Source organism: Mirounga angustirostris, unplaced genomic scaffold, assembly GCF_029215605.1.
Source record: "Mirounga angustirostris isolate CCGP_5_RB_7025 unplaced genomic scaffold, mMirAng1.0.hap1 SCAF_2, whole genome shotgun sequence".
In the NCBI taxonomy this organism is placed as follows: domain Eukaryota; kingdom Metazoa; phylum Chordata; class Mammalia; order Carnivora; family Phocidae; genus Mirounga; species Mirounga angustirostris.
This window is the reverse complement of record NW_026991710.1, coordinates 33,915,193-33,935,315: the sequence shown is the minus strand read 5'-3', so window position 1 is coordinate 33,935,315 and position 20,123 is coordinate 33,915,193. Positions and strand designations below refer to the sequence as shown.

General features: G+C 45.0%; 1 protein-coding gene across 20 annotated transcripts in view; it reads left to right on the top strand.

Moving 5' to 3' along the window:
• The window catches only part of APBB2 (amyloid beta precursor protein binding family B member 2), a 365,427-nt gene that overhangs the window by 245,085 nt on the left and 100,219 nt on the right, over positions 1–20,123 (top strand). For 18 of the 20 annotated variants that reach the window (XM_064584403.1, XM_064584409.1, XM_064584411.1 and 15 more), the window contains 4 exons: positions 1,467–1,675; positions 9,993–10,055; positions 10,462–10,547; positions 10,642–10,702. In XM_064584403.1, coding sequence (XP_064440473.1) covers positions 1,467–1,675; positions 9,993–10,055; positions 10,462–10,547; positions 10,642–10,702 — 419 coding nt within the window. The remainder of the gene's footprint in view (positions 1–1,466; positions 1,676–9,992; positions 10,056–10,461; positions 10,548–10,641; positions 10,703–20,123) is intronic. The other 2 variants (XM_064584412.1, XM_045881268.3) reach the window with 1 other exon arrangement.

Sequence of the window (20,123 nt, the reverse complement as noted above, 5' to 3'; positions counted from 1 at the left end):
ACCAAAACAACCCCTCCACCCCCTAAAAAGGAGACAGGACAAAGGAGTGTATACATGTTTGTTTCGAGTAGTTTCTGAAAATTTGGGGTAAGTTGAAATTATTTAATTATGCTTAATTTCCTGTGGGGGGAGGTGAAATTTCCATCATAATTTGAGACAAGTGGCAGTTTTGCCTCTGGCAGATTTAAATGAGAAAAGTGAATGCTGGGATGCCAAACACGCGCATGAATGCACATCTGTGCCCTTAGTCTTAATCAGCCTCTTTGTTTGGTTCCTTTTCTCCTTGTTGCCCCTGTAACAGTGGCAGTGACCCCTGCCCACGTGATGCAGTGACATTTGCACAGAGCAAGGCCCACGTGCTTCTCTCTTGAATCACTGTGATGCACTCCCCCCCCCCCCAACCGGTTCTTGCAAATAGCTCCACGGGAAAGGGCCTGATCCGTAGAAAAAAGTGATCCCCCGACTGAAACACAGGTTTCTTAAGTTTTACTGCCTACGTGCATCTGTTGATACAGCTGCCTGTGATTTCCCCATTGTGCCTCTGTCTCTGTGGATTTCCTCCTCTACATCCTTCTCTCTCCTCTTTCCTCAGGCACTGCAACTCATCTCATATTCAACTGAAAGAAGGCCAAAATGAGATTCTGAAAAGCAAATCAGTATCCAGTAAACTGATAAAATATTGATACAGGCCAGGGATTGCTGAAATTGCTCAGCACATGTATTTTATTCTCCCCGCCCCCCCCCCAATATTTAAAACATCATTTTTTAAAAATTTGAACACCTTCGGACTTTGCACCTGCTTTCGTTTGCCACAATCCCCACCATTCTCTGTTGTATTCCACATCCACCCTCCTTCATGAATTTATGTTACCAGTCTTGAATTCCAAGGCTTTTCTGGTCTGCCTTCCTTAGGAATCTTCTGTGTACAATTTAGAATTCTAGAGTATTACAAAAGACATCACTGCTTTGTAGATGTTTACAGTCAAATGGGAGGAGTTGTGAAAGCAAAGGGAAGAAGATATAAATACAGTACTCATTTACAGGAAGTGGTTTAAAAAAAATGAGAGTTATACTCATTGCTGAGAATGGTATAAGATGCCAACCGGTAAGTCTTACTGATTTGTAAAGGAGTCAGTAGATTTTGTGTGTAACCTTGCAAATTTTGCTTGGGTAGTTGATTTTGGCTAATGGAGCTTTAGCTTGTTCATCGTGTTCTTGAACCTGTAAGATGACGTGATCATGGGTCCTTTATGTCTGTATTCTCAAGTGTCAGTCTTCCTTTCCAGTTCTCTTATTTCTTTCCATATTGTCCCCTTTACCATACTTTGTGTCCACAGGATGGCGTTAGTTCTCAGTAGTGCTACAGATATATCTGCCTATGGAATTCTCCGGACTGTTAGTGCCAAAAATGGAACACTTTAATTGTTTCCTCTTTTAAGAAAACCCTCTTGTTTTCCATTTCCCAGCAGATATATGGAGTGATCACTCCTTTCAGACTGATCCAGATTTGCCGCCTGGCTGGAAGAGAATCAACGACATCGCTGGGACCTATTATTGGCACATACCCACAGGGACGACTCAGTGGGAACGCCCCATCTCCATCCCAGCCGATCTTCATGGTTCTAGGAAAGGGTCACTTAGTTCTATAACGCCATCTCCCACCCCAGAGCACGAGGTAAAATGGAGTATCTTTTTAACAGCTTAGTAGAGTGGATGTGACTTGTGATTTCTCTTTAGACTTGTTGCTTCTGCCCCAACAGGTCATCAAGGTAAGTTTTTTGATGATCATGCATGATGCATTTGAAACCCAAAAATGTTTCCTCTTAGTGTAAATAGCGTTAATACCATCGTTCAGGGGTGTTTTCATTTTTTCGTGGCTTTTGGTCTCTTGAAAACCGCATTCTAGGTATAGAAAGTAAGGGAGGCTGATTAATGAGAAGTGGTTAAGATTCCCTGGGGCTCACTGAACCGATATTTTACTCTGCAGGTGCCCTCGCATGGTGCTGCTCCATAAAATATTTACACACAGAAGAATGTCTCTTGGCCAGAAGTGTTATAATTACTGCATCTCTTATTAGCCTTGGGTCCATTTGACTGCATGGAGGGGATGTCTGCAAGAATAACCCTTGAGAGCCCTTCAGTGCGTTATTTCTATATATTTTTTAAAGGATCTGTTTATTTCGCAGAAGTGACATGATTTTAGACATAAATAGCAGCATAAATTTCTGCTATCCCCAAGGAGGAAATGTGATGTTTAAACAAAGAATTGAGGCATGAAAAAAAATTCCACTGTGGTATTTATTAGTACAGAGATTCTTGCGGCGAACCTTTGTGAATCCCGATAACAAAATATTCAAGAGTGTGGCCGTTGGAAAAGGTCACAATTAAGCGATGGCTTTTTCCAGAAAAGTAGTTGGAATGCTAACACAGGCACATCTGCCTATGTGACCACAGTCTTTTGTTCCTTCAACAACCTATGTTCTTTGACCTTGAGGCCTTGGAGGGGATCTAAACTGGGTCTCTCCCCGGCAGAACTCCTCCGCGTTCTTGCAACCGTTCTCAGCCTTCCTGGCTTTGAAAGGAGACAGTATCTTGTTTCTTACATCCGGGCTTATTGACTTGCTCTTCTCTGGGAGGCAGGAAGACCTACATTCCAAGCCCATTCCTCCTAGTACAGGGCTTCAGCATCTCCCTTCCCCAGCCTGGGCCTCAGATTCTCCGTCTTTCAAGTGAGGGGTTGGGGTGAGCCTTGGTTGGTTGGCACATGAGCCTGATAATCAGGCACATATTTCCCTATTGCTGAACCACATAGGATTTTGTTGCTTATCACTGGGCAGCTTTGGTAACTTTTTATTGAAGTATCATGTTCCTCTTCGCTGAGCAAATTCCGTTCAGTTACTCATTTTGTTAGGTGCTCTGGGGGACAAAGATGAACCTCAAGGAGCTTAGCATGACATGGAGTCCTCCCATCCCAGCCTAACTGTGTCTTGGCATTATGCCCTGGACCTCCGAGTAGCCTCCCAGAAGCTGAGCCAGCCAGGACACCACCTCTGCTCTTTTTCTCACCTGTACATCCTTTCTCTTGGCATCTTTGTTAGACTCTCTTTCTCCATTCCAGGGCTTCATTCCCCTATTTTAACCCTTCAACCATCTTCACATGGGAGTATCCTACAACCAGGGAATGCTAGGATGGGAAAGGGTCAGCTGATCCCAGTATCCCTACATTACAGACAGGGAAACTGAGGCACAGACAGGACGGTGACCGGTGACACCGCTGGGTCTAGAACTCAGAGATCCTGAATGCTCCTGAATCTTAGGCCAGGGTTGTTCTCACTCCACTTCCCTGGCTTTGAGATTCCAGCCTACTGTGCTTTCTCATTGTCCCAGAAGTTAGATCAGACTCTCTTTGAGATGTCGCTTTTGTCCTGGGAACCTCTTGTCCTCTGTATGTAGAAGAAATGAAGTTCTTCTTAAAGCCTGCCTCCTGAGGCCGAGGTGTGGGTGTGGTAAAGTCCAAGGAGGGCAGCCCAAGGTTTATGGGACTCGGATTTTTATTTCTTTGATGAATATGGCAGGTTTTCATTTCCATGTTTTCTGAAGAAAATCTTGGGAAGAATGCATCACAGGTAGGCAGCTGGCCCTGGGGACGATGGTCAGGCAGCAGAGTCCACCTGTAATCCCTGAGCCTCCTCCTGATGCCCACGTGGGCCTATTCTTCCCCTTCTCTACACCTGCCTCCCGTTCCTGTCCTAGCTACCTCTCAGGGCCCCTTCCCAGGCTCAGATTGTGTCCCATGGCCCTCGCTTCCTGCTTCCTCTCCGTGGGTTCAATGTTCCCCTAATGTATCCACAGCGCTCAGGGTCCCTGCTGCCATTCATGATTTAGTGTGGCTTTTAGTGTATTTTCATAAATGTCATCTCATTTGTTCCCTTCAAGACAGAGAGGACAGCTGATATGTTCCTTACTTAAGAAAAGAGTTAACTAAAGCTCAGTGAGTTCAGTAACCGTGCAGCTGGTGTCTAGTTCTCAGACTCTGGACCCTATGCTCTGCCCCCTGGTACTGTGTGAATTCCTACCTTGCTGTCTGTCTCGTGCCTCTTTTCTGCTATTGACCATGCCATTGTGTTGACCCTTATCCCTCCAAGGAACTTTGTTAAAGGATGTGTCATTTTAAGTTTCAGGGAGAGAGAGAGAGCGCCACTCCTATCCAGCACTTCAATAGACCAATGGACTAGATGTTCTTCCGATCAGCCTTTTGATTGTTCACTTCATACGCATTTTCCCCGTGTACATAGGCCATTATGTCCAAGAACCGAGCACATTTAAGGCAGTATGTTAAAATCCTAGAAGCAAACGTATGAGCAGGTAGAGAGAAGAGGACGGGGGGTTGGGGTAAGACCCAGCCTGCCGTATGTATACCCAGGACGTTTAGACGCTGACATGGATATTAAACCAGAGGCACCAAAGGTAATGGAGTGTTTATGGTGTCAAGCTCGTGCCTTATCCCATGACTCCTGATAGAACCCTACGCATCAGTACTATCGTTGTCGTTTGCTTTTTACATTTGACAACACTAAGACTGAGAGGTGAAGCTTGCTCGAGGTCACACACCTATGCTTCAGTGAAGGTCTGCTGACCCCCACCCCACCCCGGGTTTTACGGTTCTGTTTATTGGGGGGCTTGGCGAGTCTCACAGCTCTTCATCTCAACCCAAGGGCAGGCGGTGTCCTATGCAGAGCCTTCTAGAAAATGACTTCTCTTGATAACATTTTCTCAGGTGCTAATGACAGTGGAAGAGAAATGATTATTTCCCTGACACCATTTCTTTGATCTCTATAGAATCTGTTTCATACTAGTTTGGAACCATGAGAGAAAGCAAAATGTTAAGGACGAGAAGAAACTTGTAATATGTGATGTTAGAAATGCATACTTTATTCAGCTTTTCCCCGAGATCGTTTAGGGGGAAAAAAAAAAACCCCAAATCTGTTGACTCTGCTTCACAAAAGTTTTGTACTGAAAGCTTCCTTACAGTTTTAAATTTTTACATTTCACATCCCAGAGCTCACTGGGGAAGTGCTAAGCGCAGTGGGTAATGTTTCCTCTGTGCACGCCAGCAGTATTTTCTAAAGTTTATAAACTGGCCAGGAAGCATTTGCTATTGAAATTGGGCGCATAGTGATCTCCCCCTCCCCTCCCCAATCCATCGATTTGTTCCAAATTACTTGGATGTCGAATTTTAGAAGAAAGGAGCCACACTAAGTATTTTTATGAATCACTGTTGGCCTGTAGGCAAGTCTTGTCTTACAATGTTTCCAACTGAAGGTGTTTCCCAGTTCCTTAAGAAGAGAAGTATGGAGGAGAGAGTGCGTCTGGAGCAAGGGGATGAGGAATTGTTTCTCAGAACTGTGATCTGGATCATAATTCACTCTGTTCTTCCTATATTGCTGCTGGGGTCTGTCAGGGCCCTGAGCCGCTAACTCCCTGGGAGGGGAAATTCCGTGTATTACATTAGAACCTGTGGAGTTTCATATACATTTAGAAATAAGATGAAAACACAAAGGAGCTATTCTGTCATCTTTTTTCTGAACTCTTGACCCAATCAAGTAATCATGACTGGCGAGAACCTTCAAGAAGGGCCTAGTGAATGCTATGGCAGTGTTTCTCAGCCTGTGAGCCAAGGCCGGTGGCCAAGGTGAGCTCTGAGGCATGTAGAATATTTTGATTCCTTGGTCCCTACCCGAGGCCACTAAGCTAGATTCTCTATGGGTGGGACCTGGAAATCTGCCCTTACCATAAGCTTTCCAGGTGATTCTCTGTGGAGTAAGTACAAGAGCTGGCCCTCTAATGAATCTAGTATCCCTGTCTTTGTTTATATTTCACTTCCTCTTTGGACCCATCCCAGCTTCTCCTGGGAATTACTGCTCTCATCCCTCCACTTTCAAAGCCCTTTATTCCATAGTGTCTTTTTATAGTATTATTACTGTGGCATGTCAGTCTCCCTCCCTGGGGGGGGAGTGGGGGTGAGGACCTGTCCCCCCTCATCTTGTGTCCCCAGCACCTGGCACCGTGTCCGGTACATGGTGAAGCTCATTACATGTTTGCTGAATGAAGGAATAAACCAGTGTCGTAGCTGAGCAGGTTCTTAGTTGACATCAGAGCCCTGGGTCTCCTGACCCTCCTCTGGCTCACAGAGATGAATTTAATTGCACACGTATTTGGCAATCTGTTTACTAGTTTGACTCTTTTTTTTTTTTTTTTTACTTCTCTGGGTTATGTTTGCGTGACAAACCATCCACCAAAACACAGAAAGCATTTTAAAAAGAAGTTTAAAAATGTGCACACATCTATGGATTCAGTGCACATTAACATCACATGGCCTGTTCCTTAGAGTTCCAGGATTCTGGGTGCTCTGCATTTATCATCAAGGCCACATGTACCGAGGCTCAGGTCTTGACAGAAGAGGATTAAGAAGCATAATTCATAACACTTTATAGTCCATAGGTCCCCCAGTTTTTTATTCTTACCAATGGCCTTTTTTTCCTCCCTGGAAAGAGAGAGCGGAGGATAGGGGAACTGCCATGTCTTGGGCACCTTCGGGCAGGCGGTCCCTATGCTAAGGGCTAACGCTCTTGATCTGTTTGTCCACACCCTGATGGTGAGGTCTTCTTAGCCCTGTTTCTAGATAAGGAACTGAGGTCACAGAGCAGATGAGAGCAGAAGCAGGATTTGAACCGGGCTTTGCAGCAGAACTTCTGAAGTTCACGCATGTGGAGGTGATGATGTAGCTCCTGTCAAAGTCACTAGGGGACGTTCTTTTGCTTTCCTCTCTGCCTGGTTCTCAGCAGGTTCACCCTCCACGCTTGCTCTCCAGGTTACATTTTGATATCACTTCTTAGAAACTTTCTCGTCCCCCTGGACCCATCCTCAAGAGCTTGCTGTTGACATCGTCCACTCCAGTGTTAGCTTTTTTTCAGCAGAAGGACAATGTATCACTTTCATTTGATTTGTAGAATTGCTTTCTGAGATCCCAGAAGAGAAAAAAGGAAGAAGAAAACCCTCCATAGTCAAGGTTATACAATTGGATTCCCTTAGTGGGTCCACCCTCACACAGATTCTGCTGTATGGTCACAAAGGGCACCATGCTGAAAGGTCATGAAGGGTCATGATAGGCACCATGCTCCAGGGGCTGGGTCATTCCCCAGGGACATCACCACCTCTGAGGAGCTAAGGCTCCAAGGCTCTCCCAGAACTCAGTGTGATCACTTTGATCAGGGGAAGGGGTGCTTCACCTGGTCAAGGTCAAGAAAAGCACCAGGAGACTATGTCCCCACCTGTAACTCTGGCCCCAGAACATTCCATTGTGCAAAGATTTAGCTGCATTGCCTGAAAGATTATCAGTTGAGAGGTCATCGCTCATGGAACACGGTCTCTGTTCTTCCTTGACTAGCCTTTTCCCTGTCCGTCATCTTTGTCCTTCCTGAGGCCCGTGCCCACCTGCCTTTCCCTCTCTCACTGTCTTTCTCTTTGTCTCATCTCTTCTTTCATCTCTCACTCCCGCCATGCAGACTACAGACTTTCTGTAGAACCAAACAATCTCTTTGGGTTGTCTTTAAAAAAAAAAAAAAAAAGATTAACTAAAATGTTGTATTCTTTTTTCTTAAAAAAAAAAAATTTAGATGAATAGAATATGTGGCTATTAAAACGCAAGACAGATTTTGTTGCCCTTAATTTTTAAAAAAGAAAAATTATGGTCACTTCTATAGGAAAGAGAATTTCTAAAAATGAGTGCTGTTAGATATAGGAGGGAAAAGGATCTTTTGTCCTAGTCATAACATAGGTTCTCTTAGCCCATACTTGAGTTTTGTACTAAAGGGTTTCTTTAAGAGTCCCCATGTTATTTTAGCTTTTGAAAAATTGCTTTATACGACCTTTGTTTATTTAACTCCGTAAGAGGTGATTGTTGGAAGTTTGCCAGCTGACTCATGTCTCCGTAGCATAAGAGCAGGATTCATAGAATTTTAGAGTTATAATCAACTTTTACATTACAGGGACCCAACATAAATACATTAAAAAAAATTTTTTTAAACCATACATGCATACAGGGAACTATTTTAATTAAATGCTGAAGACTTTTCTGAATACTTGTTTTGAAAAAGTACTCTTTCTATCCTGTCCCCACACCATGCCTGTTGAGGATAATTTGATTTCAGATTCCTCTTGTCAGACACCCACTCTTTTTTTTTAATTGCTCTGTGAGAACATAATTACCTGGAGTCTTACTAATTCACCATCTGATACCCTTTTTTAACATTCAAGTTCAATGAAAAAACAAATATTGCTCACATGTAAACTGTGATGATGATTTGGGATCAAATAGGCTTATTTTCCTTTAAAAAAGAAAAAAAGAAATTCTAGCTTAAAATTCTTGACATTTCAGGTCCTTATCATATGAGTCCCCCTACAAGGGTGATTCTAAACTTTTCTTGGTCACCAGCCCCTCTGGAAATATGGGAAAAGTGGGAGATCTTCTCCCCAGGAAAACGCACACACACAAAACCCCACCCCGATTTCAGGGGGCCTCCCAGCTCTCCTGGGCTAACACGTTAAGACCCTCCTGTGTTAGGAATTTTCTCCCCGGTGAAAACTGAGCACCGCTTCGGGGATGGAGTATAGAGGCGAAGGGCTAGGCAGCACTCCTGCTCTTCCACTCAGTAAAAGAGATTATTTTTTAAAAAGTAGATACAGTGGTGTAAGTTCCACTTTATTTCGAAAAACTGCAGTTCGGGTGCTTAGTCCAAAAAGGAAAGCGACTGACACCAGCTCTGCAGTGGTGACGAGAGATCTACATCTGCAGGGGCTCCGCGCTCGTCACGTCCTGCCGAGTTGAAGGAACACCTGTCTCTTCAACGCTCGGCACATCTGAACTTCTCTGCCTCTGCTCTGAGAGGGTTTCAAAATTATACTGATGTCGTGAGCAGACATCATGGGTCCCCATTCCCGTCTCATTTTCAGAGCGCTTTAGTTGAAAGGCGACTGGAGCAAAAAGTCTCCGCTGTTGATTTATTATCCGAGGAAAGAGGTGATTCGCCCGACGCATCAGTGGAACGCATTCATAACTATGTCCCTGGGTTTTGTTTGCTTCATTTATTTCCCCAAATGTTACATGAAAAATATCTGGATATTCACTCACTGTGGTAGAAAGGAAAAACAAAAAAACCCAACAACCTTGCCTGTTGTCTGAGGGCAATGAAAGGGCTGTTTAGATTCAAAGATCTATTCTGAGCGGTCTCCCAACAAGGCAAGGCTTCATGCTTTGTTCTAGGATTCTGCTTACAAAATCATTTCGTGATCAAACGTTCATTTGTGAAGAAGCTTCTGTGGCAAGGAGGCAGAGCTTCTTACGAACTGGAAGACTTTACATTAGACCGTGGAGAGCTGTTTTTGGTCAGTTAAATCTCGGCAGATGTTGACGTCTGGCTGCGTTCCTTACTATCCCTCCTACCCTTTCCTTGTCCTTTTCTCTTTTACATGAAAATAGTTTGAGCCCCAAGTTTTTATGCCCTTGACCGGGGACATTCCCCCGTTTTCAAATCCTCACAGTGACAGGTACCATCCCTAATTCTGCTCCCATCTCCAGAAGACAGTTCTGTTTGGTTACCGGGAGAGAAAGTTTCCCGTGGTATTAGGTCCACTAGGCATTTAATCTGTGAGCTTAAGGCCACGTCTAGAAGATCTAACACTGACTGCTAGCGCTGGTCAGTCATTTCTGTGGTAAGTAACGCGAGCACCATCTTTCTCCTCCCGCCCTAGGCTTCAGGTGATAATCTAGATCTAGAGCCAGCTAACCAGTTGCTGGTAGAGTGAATTTGTTCCCTAACCCGTCCTGTGAATATCAATGCTAACAACAGTGTCTTGTGTTTTTCTTTTCCTCTTTCCTTTTTTTTTCTTTTAAATGAATGTGCTTTTTCCTATGTGAATAATTATATGTCTAGAAACAGCCATGGAGTGATTTTGCTGTTCTGAATGGGGGAAAGATTAATAGTGACATTTGGAAGGCAAGTATATTGTCAGATTCTAGATCATTTAATATTTTGTCCTTTCTGCATGGCTGTGGCTGTATCTTTTTCTTCTTCATGAATATCATCCATTCTGCAGGGATGCCGTGATGGGGCTTGCTAGGGATGCCCAGCTCACACACATGTTGCCTTTTTTTTTTTTTTTTTTTTTGTGATGTGTCCTGTTGTGAATGACTTCAAGCTGACTGCCCCAGGTCCCCTGTTTCTTGTAAGAACCCGGGGCTTGCGCTGAGCCAGCATCCAGCAGCCCTTGCATGCCCTTTTTCTGCCTAAGCTCACATACACTCTGCCTCATGCCCGGAGGACTTTTCTCCCCTTTGATATTTGAGGCCAAGTCAGAGGCCCTCCCCCCTTTCTCCATTAACAGGGATCTGTTTTCCCCTAGGATTTGCATGCAGCCACAGTTAACCCGGACCCCAGTTTAAAAGAGTTTGAAGGAGCAACACTCCGCTATGCATCTTTGAAACTCAGGTAGGACATGGGAAGGACCTGCCATAATGTGTGGCTTCGTGCAGCTAGAGTTTACAATAGAATTCTAAGTCCAGTTTTCCATTTTTCTTTCTAGAAATGCCCCACATGCTGATGATGACGATTCTTGCGGTATCAATAGTGACCCAGAAGCCAAGGTTTGTAAGAAACGTGCTTTCAGCCGCCAGGTTATGTTCTTGCATCGAAGTAATGGCTTTGGAAATGGCTCAGTTTTTATAAACTGTCAACCCAGAGCCACTGACTAAGGAATTATTCCTCCATCCTCTCTCTTTGCTAACTTCCCCAACACTTGAAATAAATCCCTAGGCCACGTTAGGTTTGGGAGGATTTCCATAACCATCAACACTGTGCCCATATCTCACTACCTCAGTTCTTTGCACAATGTAATAAGTTACAATTATTGTCCGAGTGAGTGGGCTTCAGAAGCCTTGCAGAGCAACGGGAGGGGCCATCGACAGGTGGTACGAGGCTCCTCACGCCCACCTCTTCCAGAACAGCCTCATACCTGCACCATCTCTCTCAAACACAGGCCTGATTTATGATGGGTCCCATGCCTGGGCTTTCATGCGGTGTGGTCGCCATCTTGAAATTCTTAATACTCTTATCTTTGGATTTGTGTTTTTGTAAGCGACGTCCAATGGGGCGATGCCCCAGGGAGCTGGAGCCTTGGTTTAGGAACAGTCCTGCTACCTCCCTACCTCCCTGAGAGGTTCTTGACTGCTTGTTCCCCTCCTCCTCGGCACCTCAGGCCCTGCCACACATCCTCATCCCTGCCTCCAACCAGCAGTCACTGCTGCCAGTAGGGGCCTCACTGGGAGCATGGGGTGAGTTGGCTTGGGACACACGTGCTCCCATGGCATCTCGAGAGAGGGCAAAGTGGTGGCCTACCCAGCCCCGGCTGACAGCACAGTGGTGTGTTGGTGGGGGGCAGTTCAGCCCACTCCCAATCCGGGTTCCTGGTCTGTTCTGGCACAGATGTTGGGGTATACTTGAGGGTCACCCATCTGCTGCACCTCAGAGTAGGGGAGATGGGTCCACAGGAAAGGGGTATTCCTGACTCAGTTTCCCCATTCCTGGCCAGGGCGTGGGCGCGTTAGTACAGCAGCTCAGGGGATGGAGAACCCAGAAGGTGTTGGTCCCTGGCAGCGGGCAGGGCCCCTGGGCATTTGTGAGGGTCTGCGCTTACCCTGCAGGTCTGCACTTACCCTGTAGGTGTCCCGTGCCCGAGAGAGCATGACTTTAAATACCAAGGAAAACACACCATAATGAGTGAAGACTGCAGAAGAAAGGCAACAATTTTCTTTCAGCCCTTTTTATGGCAATTTTTCCCCTGCCTTTTGAACAGGGGCTCTGCATTTTCATTCTGCATATTACCTTTCCATTTGCAAATTATGTAGCTGGTCCTCGATATTTTTTCTCACTCCCGAAGCTGATCATCGATGTCTGGGAATAAAACAGCCAATAAGTTCCCTTAGTAGTAGTTAAATGGGGAAACACCATGCAGTTTCAAAACCTTGACTCCTCGGCTAAAAACTGCCATGCTGTTATCAGGGCTGTGGGAATCGGGGCTCGCAGTTGAACACCCCCCACCCCGCCGCCGCTTATCTGCCCGGCTACGTGCTCAGCACAGCCTCACACGGTGAAGGCCATCCCCAAGCCAGCGCATTCTGAATAGGTCCGTGGGCTGCTAACGTGCTGGCCTTTAAAGATAAGTTTTATGGCAGGGAGTGGGTACAGTAGAACAGGAAGGCGGGCTGGGACTCATTTGCTCTGCGCCCAGGTGTCTTAACAAGGGTTATCGGCGGAGGCTGGAGGCGGAGGGGGAAAGGGCTGCGGGGTGATGGCCGCGTGAAGCTGATGAGACTGGGCGGGGAGGGGTGAGGCGAGAGGGGAGGTGGAATTGGTTACCAGGAGCAGGAGGCCTGGTTGAAATATGACCCAAGTTGTGCTTTCTCTCTTTACCTCTCAGTGGTCCTGTTCGCTGAATTCTTTACCTGCCCCTTGCTAGTGCCCGCGTGTCTGTTGAACACCTATTATGAATTTGTCCCTGTTAATAAGGAGGTTCCGTGTTGCCATAAGTTACCGAAGCTGGACTGAGTTCTAAACAAAAAAATACATGTATCGTATTATTTATTTTATATCCTACTTTGTTTTGTAGAAGGTCTTGGAAAACTTATGAGAACAAATGCGTTTTTTTGAAAGGCACAGAAAATGTAAAGAAATAATCAGTGCATCTGTCTGTACTGGGATAATAGACAAGAGTCAGAAAAGATCAGGCCAGCGCGACGCCTGGGTGGCTCAGTCTGTTAAGCGTCTGCCTTCGGCTCAGGTCATGATCCCAGGGTCCTGGGATGGAGCCCCGCATCAGGCTCCCTGCCTCTCCCTCTGCCTGCCGCTCCCCCTGCTTGTGCTGTCCCTCTCCCCTCTCTGACAAATAAATAAATAAATAATTTTTTTAAATGTAAAAAAAAAGAAAAGATCGGACTAGGGAAAAGAAAAAAATACGGCTTTTCAGATCATAGGACTCTGCACAGTTATGGAAATTGACCTGCAGGTTCATTTTTGTGCCTCTTGGTGATTATTTACATCGAGGATTCTTAGGGTGAATAGGACAAATCCCTAGGACAGCTCAGAATCCTGAAAAGATGTTGGCAACCCACCCCGCCTGCCCTGGATTCTGAAGGTCCCATGCTGTCATTATCATTGTTGAAGACCCCGCAGCACGGTGAGAGGGCAGAGGGTTTTAGAACCCTATGTCATATGAATCACAATGTGCATGAGGCAGAAGCCTCCCAGTCCTGATGGTGTGTAACCGTTTTTCTAGTGATCCAGCAGCCCTAAATGAAATTATTCTTTACCAATTTTGGAAAAGCCAGTGAGCTTGGAACTGACTTCAGTGAAGTCACTTTGGAGGAGTCCCCCCACAACACACACGCACCCTCTGTCCTTTACCACCTGCCCTCTTCATGCCTGTTTGATGTCACCTAGAGCACCTAAGAAGGGAGGAGTGGCAAGACCTGGATTTTTCTAGATGTTCAAGTTCTTTTGTAGAAGTAAGTTATTTCTTTAGATGACCCCTCACATTCCTTCAATCTGCCAAAAACTAGAAAACTGAGTGCCTCCCAGATAAGCAGAAAGTATCCTTTCTTTAGGAAAATAATTAATTTCATGTGCCATGGAATTATAAATATAACCCCTAAGGGCTGATTACTAAAACGTTATTATAGAACATGTCTTTCTTCCTAAGTGAAACTTAACATGCTAAAAAAATTAAAATCATTTTCAGGCTATCAGGATGTGGGTGTTGCAAACCCTCTCCAGCCACTGTGAGTCTGGGCACCTTGACAATCAGTTGTTCAGTGAAACCTCTAAATAGCGATGCAAACATAAAATGACCACACCACCCCCACCACACCCACACGCACGTGCACACACACGCACTCACGCACGCATGCGCCTCCCTAACCCCCTCCCCAAAGAGCAAAGTATTTTTATTTTTTACTTTTTAAAGATTTTATTTATTTGACAGAGCACAAGCAGGGGGAGAGGCAGAGGGAGAGGGAGAAGCAGACTCCCCACTGAGCTGGGAGCCGGACATGAGGCTCTATCCCAGGACCTGGAGATCATGACCTGAAACAAAGGCAGACGCGTAACCATCTGAGCCACCCAGGCGCCCCAAGAGCAAAGTATTTTTAAAACTCTGAAAATGTTTTTCAAGCCTACCTACTTTTTTGTACAATAATTATTTTTGTAGTTGATAGTGATGGGTGTGTTTGTGTATAATTCTGCAGTCTTCATTTTTTTTATTTTAAAATGATTCTAGATTTACAGAAGAGTCACAGAGATTGAGTTCCCATATACCTACTTCACCTAGCTTTCCCTAATAACATCTTCATAATCAGAGTACAATAATCAAAATTAATAAATGACTCTTGATACCATATTAACTATAGACCTTATTCAGTTTTTCATTTTTTCCCCACTAATATCCTTTTTTTTTGTTCTGGGACCCAATCTAGGATACTATATGTCATGGTGCCTGGGTGTCTCAGTCAATTGAGCGTCCGACTCTTGATTTTGGCTCAGGTCATGATCTCAGGGTTGTGGGATCGAGCCCCGTGTCAGGCTCCACGCTCAGCATGGAGTCTCCCTCTTCCTCTGCTCCTCCCCCCATTTACACTTGTGCTCGCTCTCTCTCAAATAAATAAACAAATTAATTAATTAAATATTTAAAAAACTTATTTCATATGTTCCTTTCCACAGTTCTCAGATTTGTCATTCTTAACTCCACTGATATTTACTACTGCATTTAATGAATAGCACTGTGATCCATCTAGGCACCCAGTGGCCATGGGAGCAACAACTTCATAAAACTAGGTGACTTTTTTCCTCCTTGTAGGTTGCTAAGACGGGTACTATTGGGTCAGAGGCTGTCGGTGTATGGCTCGGTCACCTGTGGCAAAACTGCTTTACAGAAAGGATCCAGCAGCACATAATTCCACCAGTAATGTCCTAGAATACACCTCTTTGTTCACCGCCCGCTTTACTCTAGGTTTTGTCATTTTAATAGATGCAGCCTAGTTGTTCTTGCACCTGAGCTACTGTGTTCTCTAGAATGTCTCCTTAAATTATCGAGACAGGACGTTGCTTCATGAAACTCTCTTGTTTCTGTCCATTCTTGGCTGTTTTTTCCTTGATGCATATTTTTCTATGAAAGTTTTAGATAAAAATTTTATTTAGGAATAATTTTGAATACACAGAACAGTTGCAAAGATAGTACTGAGAGTTCCCAAATCCCCTTTACCTAGCGTCCCCTAATGTCCCGTCTTACATAACCGTAGTACATTTGTCAAAACTGAGAAATTAACAGGAGCACGAAACAATTAACTAAACACTTTATTCTGATGTTACCAGTTTCTCTTCTAATGTCCGTTTTCTGTTCCAAGTCTAATTCAGGGTACCACATTGTTTTGTTTCTGTGCATTTTAAATTTCAAATTTTATTCATTATTGTAATCTCAAATACTTTTTCTCTAATCATTTTTTTCTTTGTCTCTTTTGTGTTACTTTTCCATGTGAAAAAAAAATTTTTTAAAGATTTATTTATTTGAGAGAGAGCAAGCAAGCACGAGCGGGGGGAGGGGCAGAGGGAGAAGCAGACTCCCCACTGAGCAGGGAGCCCCATGTGGGACTCCATCCCAGGACTCCAGGATCATGACCTGAGCCGAAGGCAGCCACTTTACCAACTGAACCACCCAGGCGCCCTTTAACATTCCTGTATACACGAACCTTTAGTAGATGTTTGCCTCTTGTGCTTCATTTGTCAAGAAGGCAACCCCTGGCCCTGTTTGGGCCATCAGGTCGCTTGCATTTCTAAATTCCCATTAATTTGCTGTCTGACCTTTGCTCATCCTACTTATAATACCTTAAAATCCAAACTTAGCCCCATAAAGCTGTCCTTTCCTAATGGCATTCCAAACTCTTGATGATAGTGATCAACACTAAAATAAAATATTATAGTTAAATTGTAGAAAACTTAATGCTTTGAAAAATGTGTGCTAGTTTCTTAGAGTTCTTTCTCATCCTTTGTGTCACGCTGCCTGGACTTCTGTAAAGGAAGGGTGCTGCCACCTTGTGGACAATATCGAAAATTACATCTTTAAAGAAATCCACAAAGGGCACCTTTCATTTGGAATCATTGAATTGCTTATAGCTGGAAGTGACCCTGGAGATGATCCAAAGGGCCTCCTTTACAGGTGAAAAAAAGTCAGTCCCAGAAAAGATGAGTAAATAACTTTCCTTGGGTCACACAATTAGCTAGTGGTGGAAATGGCACTCAAAGGTGGGGTCTCCTGGGCCTTGGACCCCCCTCCCCCGTGTGAGTGTATAACAAATCATTTCCAGGATATTTATGAAGAGAGGTCTTTAGAACTGCCTGTAGAACCTTCTCCTCTGAAATCCATAATAAAGGACCTGGGTAAGGGGATGATTTTGTTCCAAGCACTTAATTCTCCACCTTTCAGCTTCCACCTCTGTGAAATGAATGTGTGATCATCTCAGAAGTCACTCTGGTTCCTGAGAAACGTTAAGATGCCAGATGAAATGTGGCAGTCCTGACCTATGGCATCTGGAGACGGAATAGTGCAGTCTGATGGATCTTCAAAGATGGAGAAGGGAAGAAAGCATAACTGGCTCTGTCATGCTCTCCAGGGCTGGAGACAGACTGCTGGCCCCCCTTTTCCAAACACACGCTCAGCCTGTGTTCAGCATGCAGGCACTCACAGGCTAAGTTTTCCTACAAACATGAGGCATTGTGTTTATTTTCCTGAATTATAGAGAAGAAATTGATGCTTCGAGCAGGTCACATAATTTATCACACAGCTAGTGACTGGTGGAGGAGGACTTGAACTCAGATGCTTTTGACCTGAAAGCCCAAGAAAGCATCAGGCCCACCCACTCCTGATCATTGGTTCCCTAAGCTGTGAGGGTAAAGCTGAGACTGCCCGGGTGTTTTGGGTAGAGGTAGCAGAGATGCCAGAGGTGAGTATGGATGAGGGAACTGCAGGGTCATCGCTTGAGGACAGACCCCCCCCCCCTTTCTTTTCACCGTCATCCAGACTCGTATGGTCCAGACCTTTGCAGTGCTTTCAGACTTCCCTGCCCATGTTGGCAAATTCAGATTCGGGTGTTGTGGGGCGAGACAAGGGACTGTATTTCTGTTAGGCTCCCAGATGCTGCTGCTGGTCTACACACAACACTTCGAGTAGTAACACTGAAAAGTTTGAAACCTGCCCAATAAGGCATCCTTTCCGTGGACCTTCTGCGGGGACATAGCCTTTCTGCACAGCACTGGCCTGCTCTGTTATGGCGCATTTGCAACCAGTTCTCAGCTGTTGGGGGAATTTTTAACCAGGCGCTGGATTTTTGTGGAAGCTCTGCTTGTCTACTTCCTCTTTCGGTATATCCTGCCCCAGAAAGGGGGAGAAGGGGGGATGGAGGTGATGCATATCAGTCCGATAGTGGGTTTGGTGGAGGAACTTTCTGAAGCACATGATGAATGAACATGAAATTCTAATATGCCTCTGTGAGCTTTATTTATCTGTGCCCTCCCTTGGTTCCTATTAGCATAGATTTTCATGAAGTAATCATATTAGTGGCTACGGACTTGATTAGCACGAACAGATGAACAGGAAGGGGTAAGGAGTATCTACTCATTCAGATTTATTTCTGGTCTGGGTAACAAATTCATTATCATTACTTAGCATTAGTATGGGATTCTATGTCTGTGTATAGTTCTTATAATTGACATTTATTTCATGTGGCGCAAGTTTTTCTTTCAGAAATCCTGATCTGTATGAAAAGGGTGGATTTGATTTCTGTTGTTGATGCCTTAATTGCATCAATCACCTTTACTGAGTGCCCAGTGCTAAAGGAGAAGCTGTATGATAAATGGTTAAGAGCATTCTGGGATTTTGGACCCAGACTGAGTGGGTTTAAAGCAAGACTCTGCTGTTGACTAGCTGGGTGACCTTGGGCAAGTTGCTTGCCTCTCTGTACCTCCGTTTCCTCTTTTGTAAAGTGGGGATGATGATAATACCCACCTCACACGAAGTGGGGTAAACATTGGGTTGACGTATTATAAACATAAGATATATGTCACGTGCCTGGAACTATCCCTAGCACGTAATAAGCATTCTCTATGCATTAGCCATTTTTACTATTTTTATACAAAGAGGAATAGATATCTTCCCTGCTTCGAGAGGCAGACAACAAACAGGCAAATGCGATGCATTGTTCTGAGTGCTGACTTATCATGTCATGAATGGAGACTGTGCCAGGGGCATCTACCCTGGCCGACAGTAAGGGGTGGCTCACGTGGTTTTCCAGAAGGAGAGGATACCTACGCTGATGCTAAGCCTAAGGGTACTTGCATTGACACAGGACGGAGTGATTCTTCCCCATTCTGTAAATGTAAATGCAGAAGATTTGAAAATATATGTAAATCTGTTCATTTTCAGCAAATGCTTTAAGGAACAGATCTATTAATAAGTTCATCATCGGGGCGCCTGAGTGGCTCAGTCGGTTAAGCTTCGGACTCTTGATTTTGGCTCAGGTCATGGTCTCAGGATTGTGAGATCGAGCCCCGGGTTGGGATCCGTGCCAGGTGTGGAGTCTGCTTAGGATTCTCTCTCCCTCTCCCTTATCCCCATCCCCACTTGCTCGGGTGCATGCACGTACTATCTCCCTCAAAAAAAAAAAAGGAAGTTTATCGTATTTGTCCAGTGCTACATATTGCATTGTTTCTGTTATCTGTTCCTGTATACTTATGTAAGAAACCATGCCAGAACTTGGGAGCTTAAAACCACTATTTATTTCGCTCATGATTTTGTGGAATTGGGAAAGGTTCTGCAGTGCAGTTCCTTTCTTTTTCTTTTTTTTTTTTTAAGATTTTATTTATCTGAGAGAGAGAGAATGAGAGAGAAAGAACACATGAGAGGGGATAGGGTCAGAGGGCGAAGCAGACTCCCTGCCAAGCAGGGAGCCCGATGCAGGACTCGATCCAGGGACTCCAGGATCATGACCTGAGCCGAAGGCAGTCGCATAACCAACTGAGCCACCCAGGTGCCCCAGTGCAGTTCCTTTCTGATCCACATGAAGGCAGCTGGGGCTGGAAGGTCCACTCCCAAGATGGCTTCTTAACTCACATGCCTGGCAGCTCGGTGCTCTTAGGCTTCTCTCTCTCTTCACCTGGCATCTCATCTTTTAGAGCCTCTCCCTGTGCCTTGGGTTTCTCACAGTCATGGTCTCTGGGTAGGCGGGTGTACTTCTCATGTGGTGTCTGGCTTCTAAGAAGCCGGCAGCTAAAGGCACCAGGTGAGACAAGGCTATTCCTCGAACTGACCCCACATTGCTACCATACTCTGTTGATCAGGACGGTCCCGGCCCAGACCAAAGGTGGAGACATGCACTCTGCCTCTTGAGTACAGAGGATGGGAGGCTTTGTTGCGGCCATCTTTGGAACATCCAAGCTGCGGTAAATGTCTTTCCCACATTTCAGTCGTTCAACAAAAATGTCTTTAGTGAAGGGCATTATCAACACAGTTGAATCAAGAAACCAAGGCACAGAGCCAATGATGAACATACCAAGTCTTGGCAGAATGAGATTCTTCCTCTCGTGTGTGGCTTTTAGGTTGACATTCACAAAGAAAATACAGACCATCTCATTCAAGCCTTAGGAGGAGTGGGAGGAGCACCGAGAGGCAACGTGATCTGCCCAAGAGTGCGTGGCTCATCTGGGAAGAGCAGAACTCAAAGCCGGTCTTCCTGACCCTCGTTCAGCACGGTTTCCCACTGAGCAGAGCTGACACTCATTCTCGGACATGGAGCCGTCGGCCTTGGATGTTCATTTTGTCTCCTAGCCCAGAGGACAGCTTTTGTGTTTCTAAGACTGTTTTCCTCCCTTTATTTGCCAACACGGCCAAACATAATGCTGTGTTTCTGGCAGAATCTCAGCTTCCTTTCCCTTATTAATGTCTGGTCACTTCACTTGCGTGAACGA